Below are 23,026 nucleotides of genomic sequence, written 5' to 3' on the forward strand. Positions count from 1 at the left end.
AAAGCTTGGTTACAGGTCTCTTGTTCTCTCATAGGATGCTCACTCACAAGGAGAGGTGGTGGCATGCTTGGAAAAAGGCCTGGTAAAAGAGGCAGAGGAGACTGACCCTCGAATCCAGGTTTCTGACCAGTGTAAGAAAGCAATTCTTCGTGTGGCTGAGCTCTCTTCTGATGACTTCCACCTGGACCGGCACCTCTACTTTGCATGCCGAGATGACAGAGAGCGATTCTGTGAAAATGTGAGTGCTTTCCTCTTCCTCTCTCTCTACAGGAATCCATTTAAAAAACCCAAAACCTCTCTGGACAAAGCAGTGAAGGGAGCTGTAGACTGGAGCCTGAGTGATATTGTGTAATACTAAAAATAGACACCCTGTAACTGTCATTTTGCACTAATTCCAGCATTAATTCATTCACTCTACAAACACACGTTATTCCCAACGGGTTAGTGAACTGGATTGGCATAAATGGTGTAAGGGGCATGAGAACTGGTGTGACAGGGAGTGGGGGAGGAAAGGCAGAGGTGAGTGACCACTCCTTTCTACAGCTGTGAGCTGTTGCACAAAGCCTGGCCTGACCGTACCTGCAGCACTTTTTATGCCTAGCATGAGCTGCATTGTTCAGTCTCAGCTAACTTGTATTAGCTGAGAATTGTTACACTGAAAGGGTGATGAACATGACCAGATTATTTTTATGCAATAAATTTAAAGGATTTTTATTGCATAGAAACTATTGCTGTCATTTGAAATATTAACTCGAATATATTACTAGTTTAAAAAAAATCTCCTCAGGTGTAGTTTAGCCTGCTTGTCAAATATTACAAATATTATCTTTAAGGGTAACTGTTACTGTTCTGTTTCACAGACTCAGGCTGGGGAAGGCCGAGTATACAAGTGCCTCTTTAATCACAAGTTTGAAGAATCAATGAGTGAAAAGGTAAGTATCCTGGTGAGACAAATCCTTATTGTGGAAATCATCAGATCACTCCTCAGTCCAGGCTGCATTATTCTTTTCCAGTGTTAAGGAAAATGTCATCTTCCTAGCCAGATAATCAGCTAGTTTAACAAATGCTTTTACTTTGATATTTTTGTGTTTCAAGTTTCAGTCTTTCAAGTAAAGGATTTAAATAAATCAAAGCTTTTGGGTGGGTAATTTGGAGAGGCAAGACATGGAGCTCAAGTGGTAGCATTGTGATTGACTGTTTAAAGTAGCAGTCACAGCATGCTGGGGTAAGCCTTGGATAAATGGTGTTCTAATTGTACAGATTAAAAACAAAAGGAAGCTGAGTTTCTTTCACTTGTGTTGTTGAGGCTGTTTTCAAGCATCACATTCTGTGTGGGAAGGATGCACGGTTCAGTGACTGAACAGAAGTTTTCCTTCTGGTTTTCTTGAAGATGTGGTTTTCAACAACAGCAAAAAAAAGTTGTTCTAGAAAGCTAGTTCTGAAAAGGTTGTATTGGTGTAGATGCTTTGTTAAGGCAGCAGTGCCTTCAGTAATTTTGGAAGCAGCATCATAGTGTCTGGGATTATATGGAATTGTAATCTGTAGGGAAGGAAGTGAAGATGAGTATCTGTAAAGATCTCCTCAAAGAAGGTCTGCTGAAGGAGCCTGACTCAGAGTGCTGAAGGGATCAGACTAATTTCTTTTTTGTTAATTGCATTAGCTGTCTGACAGCTTGGTTCCAATTAACAAATTCAAATCTGAACAAGCGATCTCTGAGGGCTTTAAACAAAGCTCCATTTTGTAGCAGTGTGTTACTGAAATGAACTGCTGCTGTTGCTTAAGCCCTGTTTAGTTATACAGGGACACTGGTAGTTTGTGAAGGGTGTTTTCCATGATCAGCTGACTGAGGTATGAATGTAAGATGCAGAGAGGTTACACTGAGCTGCAGCAGATGACTTCATAGAGAGAGAGGGAGGGGTGGATGCTCTGAGGATGCAGTTTGCAGAGCAGAAGGAGCACTAAATGTAGTTCTCACTCTTGTAGCTGCCAAGGTTGGACCATCTGCAAAGTCACTGGTTTTGTAGAAGCTGTTACCCAGCAAAGAGTCCCTCCTTGCCAGCTGCTGCACACACATGTAGCCAGCAATAGCTGCTGGTGGGTGGCTTGCTTTGGTCATCCAAAACTGGCTCCTGGGCGGTATCCAGCCTTTCCCTGCTTCAGGTGATGAGCTATCTGCAAGCCTGTATCTCCCTGTATCCAGAGCTGGAAATTTGTCCACTCCCAGGGTCTGGGACTGCATAGGAGGATGAAAGATGGAGTGGGAATATCTTGGAGCAGGGCTTTCCAGGTCCTCAAGTAGATGTGGGAAGAAGGGGGCAAAGTCAAAAACGTGATGTAAGAAAGTGGGGAACAGGTTCTAGGACTTTCCTGTTCCTTGTGCCAAGATTGCTCCCTCTTTCCCCTACTCCACATATTCACTGTTTTCCTTCCTTTCAAGCGGACTGGGAATGGACAAATTTGCTTGAGCTATTCTGAGTTATCTGCTGCCCTCAGATTTAATTTTCACATAATTTAAACCAAAAGCTATGAAATGTAGCAGTGTTTTTACAGGTCCTTTTTTGGTTGAAATTTAGAGGGTTGTTCTTGCAGCTGCTGGGTTCAGGTTTGGCCACAGTGCATCCTCATGAACATCATCAGTTGTGGAAAATGGCTGGAAATTCCCACAGTTAGACTTTTATCTGCTATCATCTGCTCAGCGCGTCGCGGAATAAATCCAAGAAACGCGTTATTTTGTAAATGCAATTGGAAAAAGTTATTTCTTGAGGGCATGGGGTGAGCATGTACCACAGCTGGGATAAATGTCAGCAACTGCTCCTAGTTACCACGAATGAGTCACGCTCTTCACAAAAAGCTGGATGAATGTGCAGTTCTGAGAACTGCTCTGCAGAGAGCTGCTCCCTTTGAAACCCCCGATCTCTTGACCTCGGTGTGCATTGTTAACTGTGTGGTTTCTATGAGACAAATGAAATTTAGCTGCAGTCCAGCTGAAATTCATGAATTTAAAAATGTCGGTTGTTTTCTGAGATGCACCTTGAAAACTTGCCAGCAGCAGGTTCAGCTCTCTACCCCCAGCACAGAAGCTCATTCACCACCCCAATGTGTCGCCTGCAGTGTCGTGATGCGCTGACCACCCGCCAGAAGCTCATTGCCCAGGACTACAAGGTCAGTTACTCGCTGGCCAAGTCCTGTAAGAGCGACCTGAAGAAATACCGCTGCAACGTGGAGAACCTGCCCCGCTCGCGGGAGGCCCGGCTCTCCTACCTGCTCATGTGCTTGGAGTCTGCTGTGCACAGAGGTAAGTGCAGTTCAAGACTTGCTGGGACCTTGATTTTAAATTCAGGGACCTTCAGCTTTGATGTGTATTTACAGTTCCCTTCTCCTCTTTCCAAACTTTGTTTCCAAGGCACATTTCCTCATCACGGTGCTTTCATTGCTGTTGTTTTGATGATCAGAATAGCTGAGTAACCCCTCTGCCACTGACTCCTTTTGTGCAGACAAGAAGTTTAAAATGCAAAATAGCAAATCCCACTTGGACTGCTGATGTGTAGTTGCAAATCCTTCTATTCACTGTGAATTCAAGCAGCTCTTTTCCTCCATTGTGTAGTAAGCATTAAATATGCTACAAGGTTAAAACACAGAATAGAGAACCTGTTTATCCTCACTCAGGGAAAACCAGGGATACTAAGTCCCCTGCCTGTTGTAAATAATGTCTTTTCTTGCAGTTCAGTAGCTTGAGTAAATGCCTTAATTTCTCTGACTCTGGTTTTTCCCTATATAGAAAAAAGGTAAGTGTGAGAATATTATTTTTGATCATTTAAGTTAATGTAAGCTGGAGGTGTCCTAACATCAGCTGCTGTCTCCAAAGGCATTAGAAGGCTCAGTGCAGCTGGACCATGCTAAAGGTTCTCTGAAATTGCCATAATATGAAACAATGTGTTACATCCTCTAGATCTGCACTGTTTGTTCCTCTAGAACTGCTTGTTTTCCCTCCTGGCATTCTGCTGGGTGGTTTCAGAGTGAGCAGCAGGGCTGCATGCTGCAGTGCCTCTGGCATGGGATGAGAAGGCTGCCGTAATTCCATAAGCACTCTGCATTTGTGAGTTTGGATAACTCATTGCTTCTGACTGATGTGGAAATGGTGTGCCCTGTTTGTAGAAAAGTTGTGGTTTGGGGTGTTTGGTTTTTGTTTGGTTTTTTTTTTTTCCCCACTTCTCCCTGCAGTAGGGCAGGTGGTTTCCTGAATTGCATGCAGAAAACTGCTGTTCAGCCATTCAATTTCATGGTGGAACAGGTTCTGCTGTGTCTCATGCATGAGGCATAGCCCAGGAGGAACACTAATTATTCCACACAGCACCATGTACATGTGTTACAGCACCTGGCAGCCCCTGTTGGGGTGTCCTCTGTTCCATGAGATGTTGTGCACATATAAATAGGTTGTGATGGGCACTGCAGGAAAGCTCATAGCAGATCTAAGCATTTACTACAGCAATATTCCTGTGCAGCTGCAGTGGTTTGTTGGACACTCCATATACACTCTTTTTTAAGTCTGAGTTTTGTCTTCCTGAGCATTTATGCACTATTGCCCTAGAGAACCTTTTCATTGGAGAAAATGTTTAACCTGCTGTCCAAACAAATTCCTCTCCCAGTTACATACCAAGCTCGTGAGCCTACCAAAGGTGACTTCTGTGAAAAAAGGAACCCTTGAGCATGTGGGGAAAAGCTGACTTGTGCTACAAAACTGCAGATCCATGAGTGCTTTCAGCTGTTCTTCATAAGCCACTCGTGTAATGTTAAATCCAAAATCAGATTCTCCTAATCTTTCAGGCATTCATTTTTTAAAAACCTGTGTTAAATCCATGGACTGGCTCTATTTTACAGGATTGTTTAAAAGACAGGAGCTACCACAACCACTGGTTTATTCCCCAGCACGAATGCTCCAGCACCTTTCTCTTAGTCTGGTGTTGTTCAGAGCGTGGACATGTCCCTGCTGGTAGCACAGGTCTGCTGAGGAGGGCTCTGCTAAGCATTGCTACTAAATCACATCATCTTCTCTTGCTCAGGTCGACAGGTGAGCAGTGAGTGCCAGGGTGAGATGCTGGATTACCGGCGCATGCTGATGGAAGATTTCTCCCTGAGCCCCGAAATCATCCTGAGCTGCCGCGGGGAGATCGAGCACCACTGCTCGGGGCTGCACCGCAAGGGCCGCACCCTGCACTGCCTCATGAAGGTCGTCCGTGGTGAGAAGGGCAACGTGGGCCTCAACTGTCAGCAGGCAGTAAGGAGCTTCTTAGCACTTCACTCTCAGTTTGCTCAGTTGGTAAAAGCACTGATTTCTGTCAAGGTTTTGCCTTGTGATGGAGGTTCTGCTGAAGTCAGCCCGGCTCTGCTGGGTGCCACTGAGTGCTGGAAGCAGTTGTGTAATTGCCCTGCTGTGAGCTTGGTGTGTAGCAAGGGTAAGGGTGGTGGTTTTCCCCTCAAAAAATACATTTTGGATTGTTGTGCCCTAGGCTTTTTATTGGATCTTCTGTAGTTCTTCTCCACCAGCTTTGAAGTAATGGAATTCTCTCCTGGGTGCAAGGTCTAGGGAAACTTGCCGTTTATAGTTCTAAAACATTCCTTGTCCTTCCCGTTTCTCCCTCTCCTTCCCTTTTCCCCCTGTGCCCTCTCCTTGGAAATGCACAAAACCTTTCAAAGCACCTTCCCTTTCAGTTTTACTTTTGCTATTTCATTCAGCTTTATTGATGGAAATGGAACTTTGGGGACAGGGAGGTACAGCAGACTGCTGTGTGTTGATGTACTTGCAGCCACTGAAGGAAATGCCATTTTCCTCCAAACTACCTCTGTAAAATAGCATATTTCCTTTTGCCTTTTTTTAACTCCATTTTGGTCCAAACACATCCTGCTTATCATTTCTTTAAATTGAAAACAACTTAATTTTTGTTCAAACTGAATAGTGCTTTTTAATATGAAGTTACATTTTTGTACTTAATGCTTGGTTTTGGTTTTAATGATCCATGAGCCCAAAAAAGTGACATCAATGATAAAAATGGCAAGGGAGTGTTAGTGCTAATGTTGGAATTTGGGGAGATGTGTGCTCTTGACTTCTTTTAATAAACAAAGCCACTATTCTGTACATTTTTGTTTTAAATGTAGCTTAAAACTTAAGCTTCAAATGATGCTAGATGGTGTGTATTATCAAAGATAAATTGATAGCTGTTAAATTTTTGTAAGTCACAGGGTGCTTTTGTGATGAAGCTTATTTCTGCATAAAAACCAGGTGTACTGGTGCAGCAGCTGTACAGTTTGAGTCATTCCTGCAGGGATCTGTAGTGCATGACTTAAGCTTTGCAGCCTTTGTGTGAAAAACTGAATATTTGTTTCTGTTTAAATAGGAAATCGAAACTGCTGCTTCAGAATTTCATTATTTGGAAATATTCATAAGATCAGTTAATATTGGAAATAATTTCTAGATCATGACATGCATATTCAGAACAAGTCATTAATCAAAACAGGATGACCCCAAAAGTGATATGGGATTTCAAACTTTCAGAGAAAAATATCTTTAGAAGTTTAGGGCAAGTTTGGAGGTGTTTTAGTTCTCTTATACTTAAGCTGCTGTTTTATTTTTTTACAGTAAGTTGATGCAATAATAAATAGGACTGTCCATGAGTCCCCTTCATGTTAAATGTGTTTGTTCTCTGGGAAAAGGACAGGAGAAAGCAAATTAAATGTTGATTTTATACCTTCATTTAGCTTGTCTGGATTTTTATGGGAAGGAGGAAATAGATGATTGCAAGAACAGGATAAACATTCCAATGTTCTGAGTTTCTGAAGACTGACACAGTACTACTATATAGCTGCCTACAACTTCTGAAATACTAAATAATTTATTGTTCTTAATTTTTGTATTTGAATGGTAAAGGTTGCTCAGCTGTCAATGGCTTTGTTGTGTTTTGACTTAATGTGTTAGAATGAGCTTTTTGCTTTTACCTTTAAAGGTAGATAAATTATCTTTGCAAGGAAGAGAATATTGTGTGAAACTGTAACAGGTACTGTGCAATTTGGGCTGGAGGCTTCAACTGCTTGTCACATGAGGTTGGCCCATATGGCAATCCCTGAAGAAGGGAAGTTAGAAATCCATCCTTCAGAGTCAGCTGGGGCCATTTCAGTTCTTTTTGGGTAACTAGAGAGCACCTTTGGTGTGTGGTTTGCTGTGGCTCTTGATGGTGGAGCAGTTGTCTGTGGTGCCCCTACATTTTCATTTGCAGAAAGAGAAGAAAACAGCATAGGTGCTCTGGGGTGCTCCCAGCAGAGCTTGCTGCAGTGCTTGGGGTCCATCTCCAGATGTTGTCTTTTCTATAGAGTCAAAAACTCACATCCTTGTGCTTTTAGTAGTATCATTAGCTAATGCTAATAGAGCACCTTGATTTCTTGGCTAACTCAAAGCAACAGGTGTTATCATGAAATTCTTCCTTGTAGAAGCTCTATACCAGACACACCTGCCTAGAAAGTTTGCCAGAGGCAATTGGAAGGGGAAACTTCTATTTTGGATCTGGTTTTACTTCCTGTCCTGTCTGTGAAGGTTTGCTCTGATTCTGCTTGTCCTATGAAAGGAAGACATTAGCCCATCTGCCAGAAACAATACAAAGAATCCTAAAACAACAAAACACAACCAAAGAACCTCCATTTCATTTTCCTGCAGGAGCATTGGCTAGTACCTTTTTCTGCAGGTGCCTTATGAGTGATTATTTGTATTTAAAGTTTTGAACAAAATGCACTGTTAGGCATTCTCAAACCCCAGTATTTTAATTTGAGACGTTCCATTTCTTGTGAGACACCTCAGCCAGAGTGATCTTGCATGTGGGAGTCTGTGCTCACACCTAACTGCTGTTGTGCAGGAAGCACATCTAGACCCAAATGTCAGAGCTGTGTGGGGGTTTAGTCTTAGTTTGAGTAGTGAGCTTGCCAAAATGCCAAAGCTCTGTGAATGGTAGAGGAGCAATGGCATTCTGTAAGTTCTCAAGTTTCTAAGTTAGAAAGAGGGCCCCGGGTGTGTGCTGAGCCTCATAAAGGATCCTGCCCACATGGAGGGTGTGTGTGCTGTGGTGTAAGTCATCAGATAGGAGATAGTGTCACTTAATTGTGAGCATCAGCCCTTCACAGGTCTGCAGCTGTACAGGCAGGGTCTAGCATCTCTGGTGTTGCTTGATGGAAGCAATATTTTATATTAGAGCTGTTGATAAATTGTTTTTCAAATATGTGGCTTCTATGTTGCCCTGGTCTTACCTTTGGAGTTTTTTCGGTTCAGACCTTTGAGTGTATAAAACTCCAATCCCTGCTTAAAGGGCATATATTTCTTGCTTCCAACTTCTAAGCTGTTAAATTGGTAATTCATTGTAAATTTAGTTCCATGCCCAGGATAAAAGTTCAGAGCATTGTAAAGTTTATCCAGCTACTTTTCAGCTCTGAGGGTTTGTTGTGTGAGGGAGGAAAAATCCTATACAACCTTCACTTCTATCCCTGGTGCCAAATTATTCCTTCTTCCCTGCAGTCAGGGCAGCTGGCTTGGTGCTGCACATCATACATATGGTTGAGAATTAAGGTCAGGAATTCTGCAGTAGTGCCCAAAACAGGGTGGAGGGATAAGGAGGTGCTTCAGTTCTTCTGAGCTGTTGTACCTGGTGTGCTTTGGCCTCTTCCACTTGATAGCAACAAAAATACCAATTAACTGAAAGCTGAGAAAGAATCCTGCCTGCATAATGCTCTGGGCATTTTATTTTATCTCTGTGTGTAAGAAAGTGTTGGGTTTCAGATTCTATTCACTCATCTTTCTGCTATGTAAGTCACCTTACTTGAAATAATCCCAGAAGTTTACACACACAGAGTATTCCCCATCCATGCAGGCTGTGTGAGTTTCTGCACCAGCAAAACCATAATATTCTTCTTCCTCTTGCAGTGACTCTCATAAAGTTTGTAAAGAACACATCAACTTAAGGTTTGACCTTCAGGTTCTGTTTGACCACTGTCAGAGATGTATAAAATGCTTCTTTTTTATTATTATTATTATTTTTAAATGAAAATATCCCAAGAATTTTTGATAAATAGTGCTCTTCTCAGCTGCCTGCATCCCTTAGAAGCTGAGGCTGGGCATAGTTAAGAGCAAGTTGCAGGAAGTCCTGTGTTCCTCCCAGGCAATCTGTGGTCTCTCCTCATGACTGCCAGTTTCCTATTGGATAAATAGAGCTAGCTTGTATTTTCTCCAGTTCTCTGATGCTTTTTTTCTTGCCTGTGTTTTGTGATGTTAGGGCTTTGCCCCTGAGAGTTTCCTGGGTGGTGTTTAGGTGCAGACTTTGAAAGGTGGGGGATAAAATTGTAACTGTGCTTTTGATTTAGTTGGGCTAAGGGCCAGTGACAAAAATAATTAACTGAGTGTCAAGATGTTAAGAGCATATAGACCATTTGATGCTGGTGTGCAGTTGCCTTCTCAACAACCTGGTTTTTTTTTTCCCCCCCTTCAAATTTGTCAGCTGAAAATGTTTGCCTGCCAAATGATGATACCAATCTGCCTTCCATCAGTCTTTGGAAACCCACGGCTTGATGGAAAATGAAGTAGGGCATGGGGATCCTTGGCTGAGTTAAGGTCCAGAAGCTACCCTTGTCCCAAAACTGAGATTTACCCAAATTCTCTTCCCCTGGCCCAGCAGACACTTCCCAAATTAATGTTCAGATGGTATGGACTATGTCCACATTTGATTTTGTAACATAGTGCTAAACATGCTAAGTGATGTTTCCTTATTAATAAGAGAATTGTTTTTCTGCAGCTTTTGTCAGAATACTTGTTTCACAAGAAGAAAAAACTTGATAGAACTGTTCATACTGTATTTACCTATGACAGCTGAAAGTATTTAGAAGTCATATAGGAAATGCTGAGATATCAGCTTTGGGTTGGCACACCTCCTCTCTAAATCTTTGGAATATTTTGTTTTCATCTTTCACTTACACTGTGACTTCTCCTGAGTAGTTAAAACATGGTGTCCTGGATTTATTTTATACTTTAGACACACACACACACTAAAAAATGCGTACTACAGCCCCTGACTTCCAAAACCTTGAGCAGGCATCCCTCAGGAAATGTTACTTCATGGAACATCAGAACAGGACATTTTATCCTGTATGTCCATAAAACTTTTTGTCCTCTCCAGGCAATTAAAAAACTGGTTTATACTTTGTAGATAGGCACACTATCTTAAGACATTGATTCAGGTTTCAGTTGTAAATAGTATTCATGAAAATACAAAAAAATTGTGCATTTGGTATTTTCAGCCTTACAGAATGAGGCTACTGTCAAAGCTTAAGACAGATCAAAAATACAGTAGGCAAATCAAATTTTATCTGTTCTGTTCTGTAAATTGGTATGTAAGCAGTCCAAGTTCATGGCTGACCTTCAGTGTGTAACTGGTCTCATACAATGTTCCTGGGCTACTTCATAATGATAATTAGGGTCCAGCAGTGCTGGGGTTGGCAGCACAAGCTCTTAAAATAAAACACTGCAGAGTTCATACATCATGGTGTTGTTACTGGCACAGAATTACCACACTGAGAGATTGTAAGTAGTCTCATTTATGTCTTTAACATTTGTTTTCCTGTCCACAATTCCTTTCTTCAGCTTCAAACCCTGATTCAGGAGACGGACCCCGGTGCTGATTACCGCATCGACCGCGCGCTGAACGAGGCCTGCGAGTCGGTGATACAGACAGCCTGCAAGCACATACGCTCTGGAGACCCCATGTAGGTGCCTCTCAGTCAGAACTGGGGCTTTTTTTCCTGTTGGGCGTCCATGAAGGTTGTGTGGCTGACCAGTAGAGACACTAAAACCTATCCAGACTAGTTACTCCAGACCAGTCATACAGAGCTGCACTGGGATGTCTCCATTCTTGCTGTACAAGCAGGCCAGTGTTTTTATTGGACTGGTTTGGCACTGGTGAAGGATGTAGCTTTCACAGGCACTTAGACTTAAGTTTGTAACATTTGATGTGCTAATTTCTCTAACCATGTAAGTCTCAAGCAGTATCACAAAGTGAGAAACCTGAAAGGCCAGATAAGCAAACCCATACTGCAGAGATGGGTGTCTCCTTTGTCTTCAGGTCTGATAATGTATTCTCCCCTGGGCCAGATTTTCGATTGAATACTCCTTATGATTTTGTTGTATATAAGACTTGCTGAGATAACTAAAACAATGGAACATAACAAATACAAATCTGATATACACTTGTTTTAGACGTAATCTTTTTGAAGGAAGAGAAAGATCTTCACTGAGTTTCAACATCTTATCTCTGGGTCATTGGACGACTGATTTGGGAACACCAGCTGTTATAGGGAAGCTCAGCATGATTTTAACAGTCTGTGGCCTGACTTTTTCTTGTTTGCAGGATTCTGTCTTGCCTGATGGAGCACTTGTATACTGAGAAAATGGTAGAAGACTGTGAGCATAGGCTCCTGGAGCTCCAGTATTTTATATCTCGTGACTGGAAGTGAGTGCTGTGAAACAGGATTTATCTTCACTTGATGTTTGTATTAAGTGTTTGTATGCATTAGCAGGTCCTTGTAAAACAGTAGAGCTTGTGGTTGTTCAGAAGAGGACTTTCAAGTATGCCAGGTCAGTAGGGTGTTAATGCTTGTATAGAACACTAAAAGCAAAAGCTGCTTAGAAAACGTGTGATGCCACTTAAATCATGTACTTTTTTAGAAGTGATGCAGCCTTAAAAAGTTCTCAAGTTTGAGCTCTAAATTTGTTGCATCTTTAATTAAAGAGTTCTGTCTGACACTATTGAATAGGAAGGTCACTTTCTCTGCAGGTGGCAGCCAGTTGTATCTACTCCAAGTGCTACAATACAGAACTTAAGGAAACAAAGTTTTTCAGTATAACAAAGACTCACTGTGTGAGAAGCTTCCTGCCTCCATTTCTGCATTTTTTTCAAATTCTCTAAGTGTGATTACAGCCTGTAGATGTAATACCCTTCAGAGCACTACTTTTCCATCTTTCTCATCCAGAGATGGCAGTACTTTGTTTTAAATACATACAAAGCCCCTTGTGTCAGTGTTGGTTAGGATGAGGAGAGAATAAATTTGATAAACATGACCAGTGAGGAAAGAATAAGTGTTTGGCTTGTCTTCTAAGGAAGATTGAGAGGTGAAGAAATAGAGTACATTAAATGGAGTTGCTGCAAGAAATTGAGTAATTGTTCTCAGTGGCCACAAAGAGTGTAAGGCAAGAAGTCCTGGGCTTTGATTACTGCAAGGAGTGTTCAAATCAAACGTTGAGAAAATCTTGACTCAGAGCAAGTCATGTATTTATGGACAGCATTGCCAGTAGCTGAAAACTGATGTGCTCTGTGAACCTTCTGCTTTTAAAGATGGGGCTTTATGGAGCAGGGAGTTTAAGGCTTTTTGGCTGTTCATTTAGTCATCTGAATAATTATCTCCATAGGTAGACAAGAATACTTAATTCCCCCCCCCCCCCCCCTTCCTGTTTGTCTTCATTACTGGTCTCCTGCCTGTACTGTATCTAGCAGGTAATTAATTGTTTGAGTCAAACTTAAATGATTGGAAGAAGGAAGACTGATTATTTGCATTTTCCTGGGAGTAAGAATAATTCTAATTCATAATGCAGGCTGGGCAGAATTTGCTTATCTTTGTTTAACCACTGTTCCCCAGAACTGGCTTATGAATCTGTTGCACTGACTGTGTGCCTCAGACAGATGCACAGAGTAGAAGGGGTTTTGTTGATACCTTTATCGTTATCTATATCATTGTGTCCACTGAAATCACTTGATTTTTTTTTTCCTGTAGTGTTTTATAAATACAAAATTTCCATTTTGGAAGGCTAGCAATATCTCACTTAGCTTTCATGTAATTAGGCTTCATCTTAAGAGATCTGTACTTATATGCAAAGCAGGGGGCACTGAGTTTGCAGTTGGCTCAAATCCAGGGCAGACAGAATCAATCCAACTCAGATTTTTATGGAAATGGTGTTTCAGAATGGCAGCAGTACAAAGTGGAAGATATTACCAAGCAAAATGTGGTATGTACCTGCCTTTCTGCTGCTTCAGGGCATCAAAGAGATTTCTTTTCTCATGTGTCAGCATTTGGCTGGCATACTGCAGAAGAAAATGGGAGGTGCTTCAGGAAGTGTTGAAAATTTGATCTGTAATTAAATATTTTGGTGTTACTTGGGGAGTTGATTCCAAATTGAGTTGAGGCCACCTGTCGGTTCATTTGGTCAGGCACTGCTGCTGCGTGGTGTCCTGGTGGTGCCTGAGACTGCAAGTGGATTTTTTGCCTCCCGAGTATTTTGGATATGAAAACCATTCCACGTTTGAGTGAAGTGCCAGTGATAATTCCTTTGTTTGCAGATTGGACACAGTCCTTTACCGCAAGTGTCAGGGGGATGCCTCCCGCCTCTGCCATACCCATGGCTGGAATGAGACCAGTGAGCTGATGCCTCCAGGGGCTGTTTTCTCCTGCTTGTACAGGCATGCATATCGCACAGAGGAGCAGGGAAGGAGGGTGAGTGCTCATGGACACCTTGTTGCTTGTTGATCTGTGGTAGAAGGGTTGCACACGTGTTTGGAAGTTTGACACGCAGTGCTAAAACTGCCAGAACTCAGACAAGCAACTTTAAATCATTTACTGTAGGTGGTGGTTGCACTGCTTTGGGTGCCCAGCTCCTCCTCAAGGGTGCCCTGAAGGTCTGGGTGGTTGTTCTGGTGAGGTAGAGTAGGCCCAGCAGGATGACTGACCTGTGTCACAGGCCCATGGGGAGAACTGTGTGCTGACACCAACTTACATTTCTGTTCAAACCCAGTACAAGTCCTCCCTCATGTTTTTCCAAAGAGGAATGTGATTCCTTGAAGACAGCCAGCATAGATGAAAAACTGGTTTTATGCAAAAAGGACTTTCAAGATCAGTTTTCCTTGGCTGTTTCTACTTAAGTTTTGATTTTTGCCCAGCTTCAGATTATATTCCATGTAGTTCTTCCTATTGATATAATGCATCCTTCCAGTTCTTTGGAGCATGCTGTACTGGTAAATGTGCTTATGCTGTCTTTGAAGACAACGGTGGGGATCTGACTTGCTGCCCTGCAGTCTGGAGATCCACCATAATCACATTTGTGGTTGAGAGCTGCTCTTTTCAAGTTTGCTGCCCTCTCGTGCCTTTAGCAGGGCACTCAGATGAAAGCACCTGGGTACTCAGTTCCATTTCTTTTGGCATGGTAGTGTACACAGTCCCTAGGAGTTGATGGGTTTACACAATGGTCCGGTTTAAAAATTAATTTCCACAGCTTGATTTAGAAGGTCTTTTGTGACAGAGGTCAAGTATTGATTGAAAGCATCTCTTTTAGGAATAATTTTTTTTAATGCAGTTTTTTAGTCTGCTGAGTTGAGACTTTTTCATTCCATTTTATATTAGTGCTGACCAAAGAAATCAATAGCCACCCTGCAAATAATCTATCAGAGAGAGAAAAGGTTTTTAAATGTGTTTTTCTTTTGGAAAGTAGGCTAAGGGAGCAGCTGTCATTTTGAAATTTAGTCTTGGAAGCAAACCCATGGGAGGTTATATCTGTATTTGTTTCCAGTGCTGTTGACAGAATTCTAAGTAACTTCCAGTGATTTGGATTTTTAAATGTATGAAGCTTTAAGCTTCAACTGGTGCATTTTAGGCCGGAAAAGCACCACATCAGTACCCCTTGGTTTTCTACAGTTTGTTTCTTCCTGTCTTGCAAGTGCTGACTTGGATGTGCTGCAGTGGGGATTGCTGAACAGATTTTACAGCTGGACTATGTTGCCTTATTCTGGGCTTCCCATTTGGTATTAAGGGCATGAGCTGTTTTGACTTTTTTCTCCACAGTCGGTCTATAGCCTTGAATGACGGTGTAGCAGATAGCCTGTGGACCTGTTCTGACATCTCTTTCATAAAGCAAAGTAGAGGTTTAAAAATATAAAATTTAACTTAGTGGAATGAGAGGAGTATCTATCTAAACTAAATGACAGAGCTCCAAGCTCTTTTGGAGCCCTCATTTCTTGTGGGGGTCCTGGCAGGCCTGTGCTGAGCAGGGCAGAACATCTGTGCCTTCTGGGATTGATGATGGCATTTGTGGTCACTCTCAGAACCTCACCTGACAGCATCCTTACCTGTTTGCCCTGTGTGGATGTAGGGGCCCCATATGCCAAACACTCCCTGTTCTCTGTGCAGCTATCACGAGAGTGTAGAGCAGAGGTGCAGAGAATCCTCCATCAGCGAGCCATGGATGTGAAGCTGGACCCAGCCCTCCAGGACAAGTGCATGATTGACCTGGGGAAGTGGTGCAGTGAAAAGACAGAGACAGGGCAGGTACTGTGCACAATATCATTGCTACTTTGTTTGCAAAGCTGGATGGGTGGGAAAGACATAAAGGGGATAAAAGGATGTCTTGCTGCCTCTTGATAGTGGAGAACATGTTAAAAATTAGTGCAGTTTGAAACACAGTCTGCACCAGACTGAGACAGGTGGTGCAAAAAAGCTTTGCATGTTTAGATGTTAGTGGAATGAGAAGGGAGAAGGGCATAGTTTGCAAAAAGGGTTTTAAAGAAGCAACCCTACCTCCTTCAACCCTCTTGGTTACAATATTCTATTACAAGCTTGGTATTTCCCACATAAACTTTATCCCATTTCCATTTGGCAAATACTGACATGCTTCCTGTGTTTATACAGAACTGAACTAACATCTGCAGCTACTTAACAAAGTTTCTGTAGATACTTCCATGTTAAACTGCTGTGCCTGGAGGGCTGTAGTGAAGGGACCATTCTGCAGCATGTGCTGTAGACACCACTGTCTACACCACTGTGCCCATCATAGGCTGGGTAAATAACCTCTCCTTAAGCTTATGGAAAGGGCAAATTAAATGGGATATTCCAGAAGTGAAAGCACATCATGCAGCTTTTGAGAACAAGTGGTAAGGTAACATCCTAGACCAACATTTTCAGTCGTTATTATATATATGTGTTCTGGGAGTGCTAGTAGGGGGAATGGGATTAAATGAGATTTAGGATGTTACAAAAAGGAGGGCAGTTTCACCTGTGTAACAATGTTTTAAGCCCAGAATTTCAGTTTGGGTTTTTGGATTAACACACTAAAATGTCTGTTTCTGTAGGAGCTGGAATGCCTTCAGGACCATCTTGATGACTTGGTGGCTGATTGCAGAGACATAGTGGGAAACCTCACTGAGCTGGAGTCTGAGGTGAGTGGATTTCAGCCTGGGGTAAAAGGAATAGATGAGCATGTCTAGTTAAGCATGCCATTTTAATAATGATGAGGAAACCTGAGGTTAGAGGAGCTGTAGAAATGCAGCTGGGATCTGGCATCAAAATACATCCTTTTTACCCCATACAGTGGAATTTTTCCTGGAGGTTCTTGACGAAGAGAAATAACTAACAGTTTAGGATTTTAAGCTGTTGATGGCACATCTCCTGCTTTAAAGGTCACTTACGGTACTAAAACTAAGATTTGCACAGGAACCCAGTTAACTTTAATGCAAGTCAAGATATGTGATAGGACTTGAGGTTTTGGTTTTGCTTGCAAGTAGTTTTGAGTACTGTACTGCAGCTTCCCTCCCAGCCACAAAAATTTGGCAAGCAATAACCACCAGGTATATCAGTAGAGGTTTCCAGTGACTTTGGCAGCTTTACTTCTTTTATGAAGCTGCATATTTGACTGTCGAGACCCAGACTGTTCCCCACATCTCTTAAAATTTACACTAGGGAAAGTGCCCTAGGGAAAGTTCCCTTCCAGTGGTTAGAAACTTGGTTTTCTCAGAACTATGCCAAATCTTCAACTCCTGCCTAGGTGTAAGGTGATTTCTAATGCTCTAGCACCTAGTTTGGAGGAGAATGACTGAATTATCCGAGCCAGGAGTTTCTGTGGAGCCCAGGCTCTTCCCTTGCTGGAAGGCTTGTCTTGCATTTGCCATGTTGGCAAGAGTGAACCCCAGGATTTCCAGAGCTAAAAGGCAAAGCTGTCTGGATTGCATTTTTCAAAATTCTGTAAACTGTGTTGAGTTTGAGTTGTTATCACAGTTTTTTCCCAGAGTCTTTTTCTCTTGTGCATTCACTGTGAAAATGAAAAACTGTCTTTTCTGCAGGACATTCAAATTGAAGCCTTGCTGATGAGAGCATGTGAGCCCATTATCCAGACATTCTGTCATGTGAGTAGAGTACTCTGTAATGGTGTGAATATCTTTGAGGAAAAACTCAGTGGGAAAGGTTAGAGAGTTTTAGTATTAGTTCTTGCTACACCTCAAAAGTAAAATCAGAGGTAATCATTTCCAACAGTCTTGAATTAAAATATCACCCTCAAGTATAAATTCTAAAGTATAAATTAATTCTACCTAATGTTTCTGCTGTTGTCAGAGCCCTAGCATAAAAGTTAGTTTGAAGATGAAAATTGCTCTGTAGTTGGCAAAAATCACTCTTTACAGTGAGTTAAATACTAGACTTTTGTCCTTCTCCTTTACATACAGGCATGTCTAACCATTGTACTCTGTTCAGCTGCTGAAATAACTTCACTGGTGTAGGGCTGAGTAGTGAAAGAGCAGTGGAAGCCCCTAATTATAATATGTCATGTAAGCACTGAGTCTTTGCAGTGTGTTCTCCTGAGTCTGAAGTGTCTGTTTCTGAGATGGTTCTTTCCTGACCTGTATAAACATAGCTGTGTGCTGCAGTTGTGTGATGCAGCTCGAGGGTGGTCAGTTAATAGTGAGCTCACCAGGGAGAGTGGAACTGGAAGTTCCACATTCCCTGGTCACAGTGGGCTAAAAGAGTGTAAAACCCATGACTTGTAAAAGCAGTTTATTTTTACTCCTTTCATCTCTTCTTCAGGAGGTTGCAGATAACCAGATTGATTCTGGGGACCTGATGGAGTGTCTAATACAGAACAAGCACCAGAAGGAAATGAATGAAAAATGTGCAATTGGTGTTACTCATTTCCAGCTGGTGAGCAACGCTTTTTTCTGCTATCAGTGGAAGCCTGTTCTGTTCTTTCAGGGTATTGCTGGGAATTAGCTAATTTTGAAATTAGCTCCTTCTTTGGAATTGATTTTTCACTGTATTTAAAGAGCTCTTGTGAATTCAGACACTGGTATTTGCATGCCTGGTCATAAATGGTCACTTCTGGAGATGATTTTTTTTTTCAGCCCTTCCTACATCCCTGGCATTTGGTAGACAGGGTCCCAACTTCTTCAGCAGTGCAGCATTCCCCTTGCTTCCATATTACTAAGTTTGAAGAAAAGTATGTGCTAATTGTGTGATTCAGCAAGTGTTCTTTTGGCCAGCACTTGGCTTGCTTTTTTTTTTTTTTAACTCTGGATGACTGAAGTTGTTTTTCTCCTCATTTCTCTCTTTCAGGTTCAAATGAAAGATTTTAGGTTCTCGTACAAGTTCAAAATGGCTTGCAAGGAGGATGTGCTGAAACTGTGCCCCAACATCAAAAAAAAGTATGCAGTTCTTGCCCAAACAGCAATCTGGTTGTATAAATATGTAATTAAGTGACAGGGTTTTTCATGATAGGACCAAAAACTTCCTTTAAAGGCTGGTTAGGTTGTATGTGTTCCCTTAGTGACTGTGTTCTGCAGATGTTTAAGGTAGAGGCCTGCCTCTTAAAATTACTTCTGCTTTGCTCCTGGATAGAAGCCCGTCCTTTTTATTTTACTTGCTGTGAAATTAACTAATATTACAATTAGTAGGTTGCATGTCCCAGGATGTCTTATATCCTTGCTAGATTCATTGTCTTCTAAGAGGCAGACTACTTTTGTTCTAGTTGCTGATCTGGGAAGGGAGAATATCCCACTTGTTTTATCTGGTTTATTCACTGCAGTCTAAGGGATTTTTTTAATGTCCTACTGCAATAGTGTAAGGCTAAATTACACACAAGGTCAGTCCTGTTTGTGGATAGCAAGACTATTTGCATTTTATGAGGTAAATGCCCTTCCCATAGTGTAAAAGGATTGCTTGCAATGCTATGTTGGTATTCACCATCATCTATTTCTGAGATGAAGCAAAGCTTTTCTAAAGTGCTGACATGACTTAAGAGCAGAAGTCTTGCTGGGCAGAGGGGTTGGTGGCATTTTGAATGTCTTCCTGTGTGCTGATCTAGACTCCAATTTAGGTTTTAATTGTGATACAGTTACTTTACATAGAACTGTACTCAGAAGTAAGCACAGATGCACAAGAATTTTATACTATGTTTGGATTATTGGAGTCAGTTTCTCTGGTGTGGTAATCCAATATCAACCTTGGCTGGTCTTAGTGAAGGGTGTATGAATAAAAGGCTGTTTTCTTTTCTGCAGGGTGGATGTGGTGATCTGTCTGAGCACAACTGTGCGCAATGATACTTTGCAGGATGCCAAGGAGCACAGGGTCTCTCTGAAGTGCCGCAAACAGCTGCGTGTGGAGGAGCTGGAGATGGTAAACATGCCTGAAACTCTTGTCCTCCTCACTCTTGTAGTGATGTCCTTCCATTAAAGCTTCCTGGTTTGTCCACCTTTGGGGGGGGAAAAAAAGGAAGTTTGTTTGTAAGATCTATCTTATTTATTTTTCCCCTTTTCTTACAAGGGCTCAATTGCCCTTCACAGTGAAAGTACTGATTGTCTGCTTTACTGCCTTAAATATAGTCTCATGAAGGCTAAGGCAAGCTAAATGGTCATTGGAATTTCAGCTAGAAGTGATTATGTTTAGTGTTAGACAGCAACGTGCTACACATTCTGATGTCCTTAACATCCTCTAGGAGAGAACAAAAGCTCCATTTTACAGACTGAGGAAACAAGCACAGATGAAGCAACTCAACTCCAGCTGCTTCAAGTTGCTCAATGGATAAATAGGAGTAGTGTTTGTTCTGGTAGGCAAAGCTGCCTCTCAACTTCCTGCTGCAGTGCTTGCAGTAATAAACTCTTAAGGTCTTTGTCCTGTAGATACTGTTTAAGTGTCAAAGCTTCACCTTAAGTAGGTCCATATCAGGAGAGGCAGTACTCTTGCCTTTGTATGGAAGAATTCAGATGTTGGGCATCACCAAAATCAGGAAACTCATTCACATCCTCCAGATCATCTACTAGATGGGTGGCTGTTAATATGTCCTTTCGTTTTCATGTGGAAAGTTTTTAGTTGTCTTGGACAGTTGTGATGATGCCCTTTTAGCAGAGGCATTGGAAATAACTTGCTAGCTCTATAATTTGATTTAAACTCTTTCTTCAATCTAAAAAGCTGAGGGATTGCTGCAGAGAATTCCTAAGTTGATTTCCAAACACCACTTCTCCCACCCAAGACCCTTATATTCAAAGAAACTCAGTGCCTGTTGTGAGGGTTGCTTACTTTTTGTGAGTAGGGGTCTTCAGTTAAGAGGTTAAAAAAGGGAAATAGTCTCAAGTCCTACTTTAAGGCTCATGTTGTAATTTTTCCTGCAGACTGAGGATATCAGACTTGAACCAGAACTGTATGAAGCTTGTAAAAGTGACATCAAGAATTACTGCCAGAACGTGCCCTATGGCAATGCTCAGGTAATGGAATTTATTAATAATTTACAATTTAATTTGTACTTTCATTTCAGAAAACTTTTGAAGAACACTTTTGCCCATGTAAGCGCAGCTTGAGATTTTCATTTTGATATCAGTCAAATATTTTGGTAGTACTTTGGAATGTTAATTTCTTTCTTTTCCACTGGCCCACTAGCATTAATACTGGGTGAATGCAATGCTGTGAGCCCTTCATTCTTCATTTTATGCTGGTGTCAAGCTATTAGCAGCTGTTTACTGCAAATGTTGCTAAAGATTTTGTAGGCATAATGTCTGCAGGATGAGATTTGTGGTTCTGGAATAAGTCCAAGAGACCCTCTTCATCTCATTAAATCTTTGTGAGAAAAGATGAGCTTAAAGCAAGTCCTGGAAATAAGCATTGGTCATGACTTTGATAAAATCTAGGCATTGGGAACTGAACTGCCCAAATGAGATGAAGGTGGTCATTAGGGGAGCACATGGCTGTGTATGACAGAATTATATCTATCAACAGTGTGTCCATTATGCCTGCAATGTTGTGTTGTAGATTATTGAATGCCTGAAAGAAATCAAGAAGCAATTGAGTACACGGTGCCATCAGAAGGTGTTTAAACTGCAGGAGACAGAGATGATGGACCCAGAACTGGACTACACACTCATGAGGGTCTGCAAGCAGATGATCAAGGTAATGGTAGTGTGCTCGTTTAAGAGGGTGAGTTGGGATGTAAGAGCTCTGTCAGCTTTGAGCTTCCCATAAAGGCTTGTTAGAACATTGCTGTGCTTTTTTCAGAAATGATTGCATTTTTGCGAAGTAATCTGTTTCTTAAATCTGAATCAGGCTGAGGTTTCTTCAGGGCTCTTCTCTTTCAACTTCCTGATCAAAGCCTGTGCACTAATAAATTTGTCTTCCCAACTGCCAGCAGAATTGATGAGGGAAACTGTGCTGAGGCTCCTAATACATACAGTTCTCATCCAGTCAGTTTGGATTTGGATTGGCTTTTAGCAAGGGTGAAGAAGTTATGATTACAGAGAAGAGTGAAATCTTCAGTTCACTGCTGACCTGGTGCACACAGACTTTTATCAAACTGGTAGGGCAGGCAAAATCATGGATAACTTCAAATTAGAAATGAAAGCTGGAAGTGGCACCATGTAGAAAGCATAAGTGAATGTTCATATAAGACACTCTTTCACAGTAGCCAGAATTCCAGTAGTATTTGTGGTCTGTATGCAGTGACTCCATATTTTGACTGATGGCAGGGTGGCTCTATACCTCTCTGTTGGGCAGGTGACTATTCCCTTCCATGAATTGGAAGCTGGTGGTTGGGTTTGGGTTTCGTTTTTTCAAGTGCTTTTAGTGATGCAGCTTGTTGTGTTTTGGGGATTTTTTTGTAGCGGTTTTGTCCAGAGGCGGATTCAAAAAACATGTTACAGTGCTTGAAACAAAACAAGAACAGTGAAGTGATGGATCCTAAATGCAAGCAGATGATTACCAAGCGGCAGATTACACAGAACACAGGTATCTTCTTCTGAAATAATACCAGAACTTGCTTGCCTGAGACGTTCTGCATGGCTGGAAGAGTATCAGTTTTGTTTTATTCTCCTTTGGTGTTTTCTGTGTACACACTAACCTTAGTCAAGTTCTTGAGGGCCAGCATGTGTTGTTGAATTCTCCTTATTCCTGAAGCTCTTACCTCACAATTTGAAATTCTGTTATGAAAAATACTATTTTCCCCAAAAATTATGTTCCTTGATGGTAAAATGCGATCCAGGAAATTTCTATCCCATCTCTTTCGGAGTGCTATGCTCTGTTATCTGAAGAGATGTGTGCTCTAATGAAGTTCTCTCATCTCTCCTGGTTAGATTACCGCTTAAACCCCGTGCTCAGGAAGGCATGCAAAGCAGACATACCAAAATTCTGCCAAAATATCCTGAATAGGGCCAAGGATGATACAGAGTTGGAAGGTCAAGTCATCTCATGCCTGAAGTTGAAATATGCAGACCAGGTGAGTAGAACTGGTGTAAAAGAGAAAATGTGCAGATCATGCTAATCAACAATCATTGAATAACAAATCAAATTTGGGCTTGTGGTGTGTTCAGTGTATAGAACAGCTAAAGGGGCATTTTATGTTCCTATAGAAATATTATAGAATACAGGTTAATGTACAGGGTGGTTGATTCCCAAAGGTCATTGAGTGAGTTAGTGACTTTCTCCTCCAAACAGCGTCTCTCTCCAGACTGCGAGGACCAAATTCGAGTGATAATCCAGGAATCAGCCCTTGATTATCGGCTGGATCCCCAGCTTCAGATGCACTGTTCTGATGAGGTAGGAGAGTAACTCCATAGCTACTCTTTCAGGATGAAAGTTCCCTTCGTGTAACAGGTTTTTGTTTCTCAGAACATGCTTTCCTAATAAGTAAAACAAAAAAATCCCTTTGAGTATCTTCTAGCTA

At 41.7% G+C, this 23,026-nt stretch overlaps 1 protein-coding gene across 1 annotated transcript in view; it reads left to right on the plus strand.

Moving 5' to 3' along the window:
* The window catches only part of GLG1 (golgi glycoprotein 1), an 81,365-nt gene that overhangs the window by 50,314 nt on the left and 8,025 nt on the right, over positions 1 to 23,026 (plus strand). The window contains exons 5-22 of the mRNA XM_066557159.1: positions 35 to 238; positions 861 to 932; positions 3,112 to 3,295; positions 5,061 to 5,275; positions 10,667 to 10,788; positions 11,430 to 11,531; positions 13,413 to 13,566; positions 15,253 to 15,390; positions 16,191 to 16,277; positions 17,178 to 17,240; positions 17,914 to 18,027; positions 18,439 to 18,527; positions 19,380 to 19,497; positions 20,490 to 20,582; positions 21,124 to 21,261; positions 21,969 to 22,092; positions 22,437 to 22,579; positions 22,798 to 22,899. Coding sequence (XP_066413256.1) covers positions 35 to 238; positions 861 to 932; positions 3,112 to 3,295; positions 5,061 to 5,275; positions 10,667 to 10,788; positions 11,430 to 11,531; positions 13,413 to 13,566; positions 15,253 to 15,390; positions 16,191 to 16,277; positions 17,178 to 17,240; positions 17,914 to 18,027; positions 18,439 to 18,527; positions 19,380 to 19,497; positions 20,490 to 20,582; positions 21,124 to 21,261; positions 21,969 to 22,092; positions 22,437 to 22,579; positions 22,798 to 22,899 — 2,262 coding nt within the window. The remainder of the gene's footprint in view (positions 1 to 34; positions 239 to 860; positions 933 to 3,111; positions 3,296 to 5,060; positions 5,276 to 10,666; positions 10,789 to 11,429; positions 11,532 to 13,412; positions 13,567 to 15,252; positions 15,391 to 16,190; positions 16,278 to 17,177; positions 17,241 to 17,913; positions 18,028 to 18,438; positions 18,528 to 19,379; positions 19,498 to 20,489; positions 20,583 to 21,123; positions 21,262 to 21,968; positions 22,093 to 22,436; positions 22,580 to 22,797; positions 22,900 to 23,026) is intronic.

Source organism: Molothrus aeneus, chromosome 11 (assembly GCF_037042795.1).
Source record: "Molothrus aeneus isolate 106 chromosome 11, BPBGC_Maene_1.0, whole genome shotgun sequence".
Classification (NCBI taxonomy): domain Eukaryota; kingdom Metazoa; phylum Chordata; class Aves; order Passeriformes; family Icteridae; genus Molothrus; species Molothrus aeneus.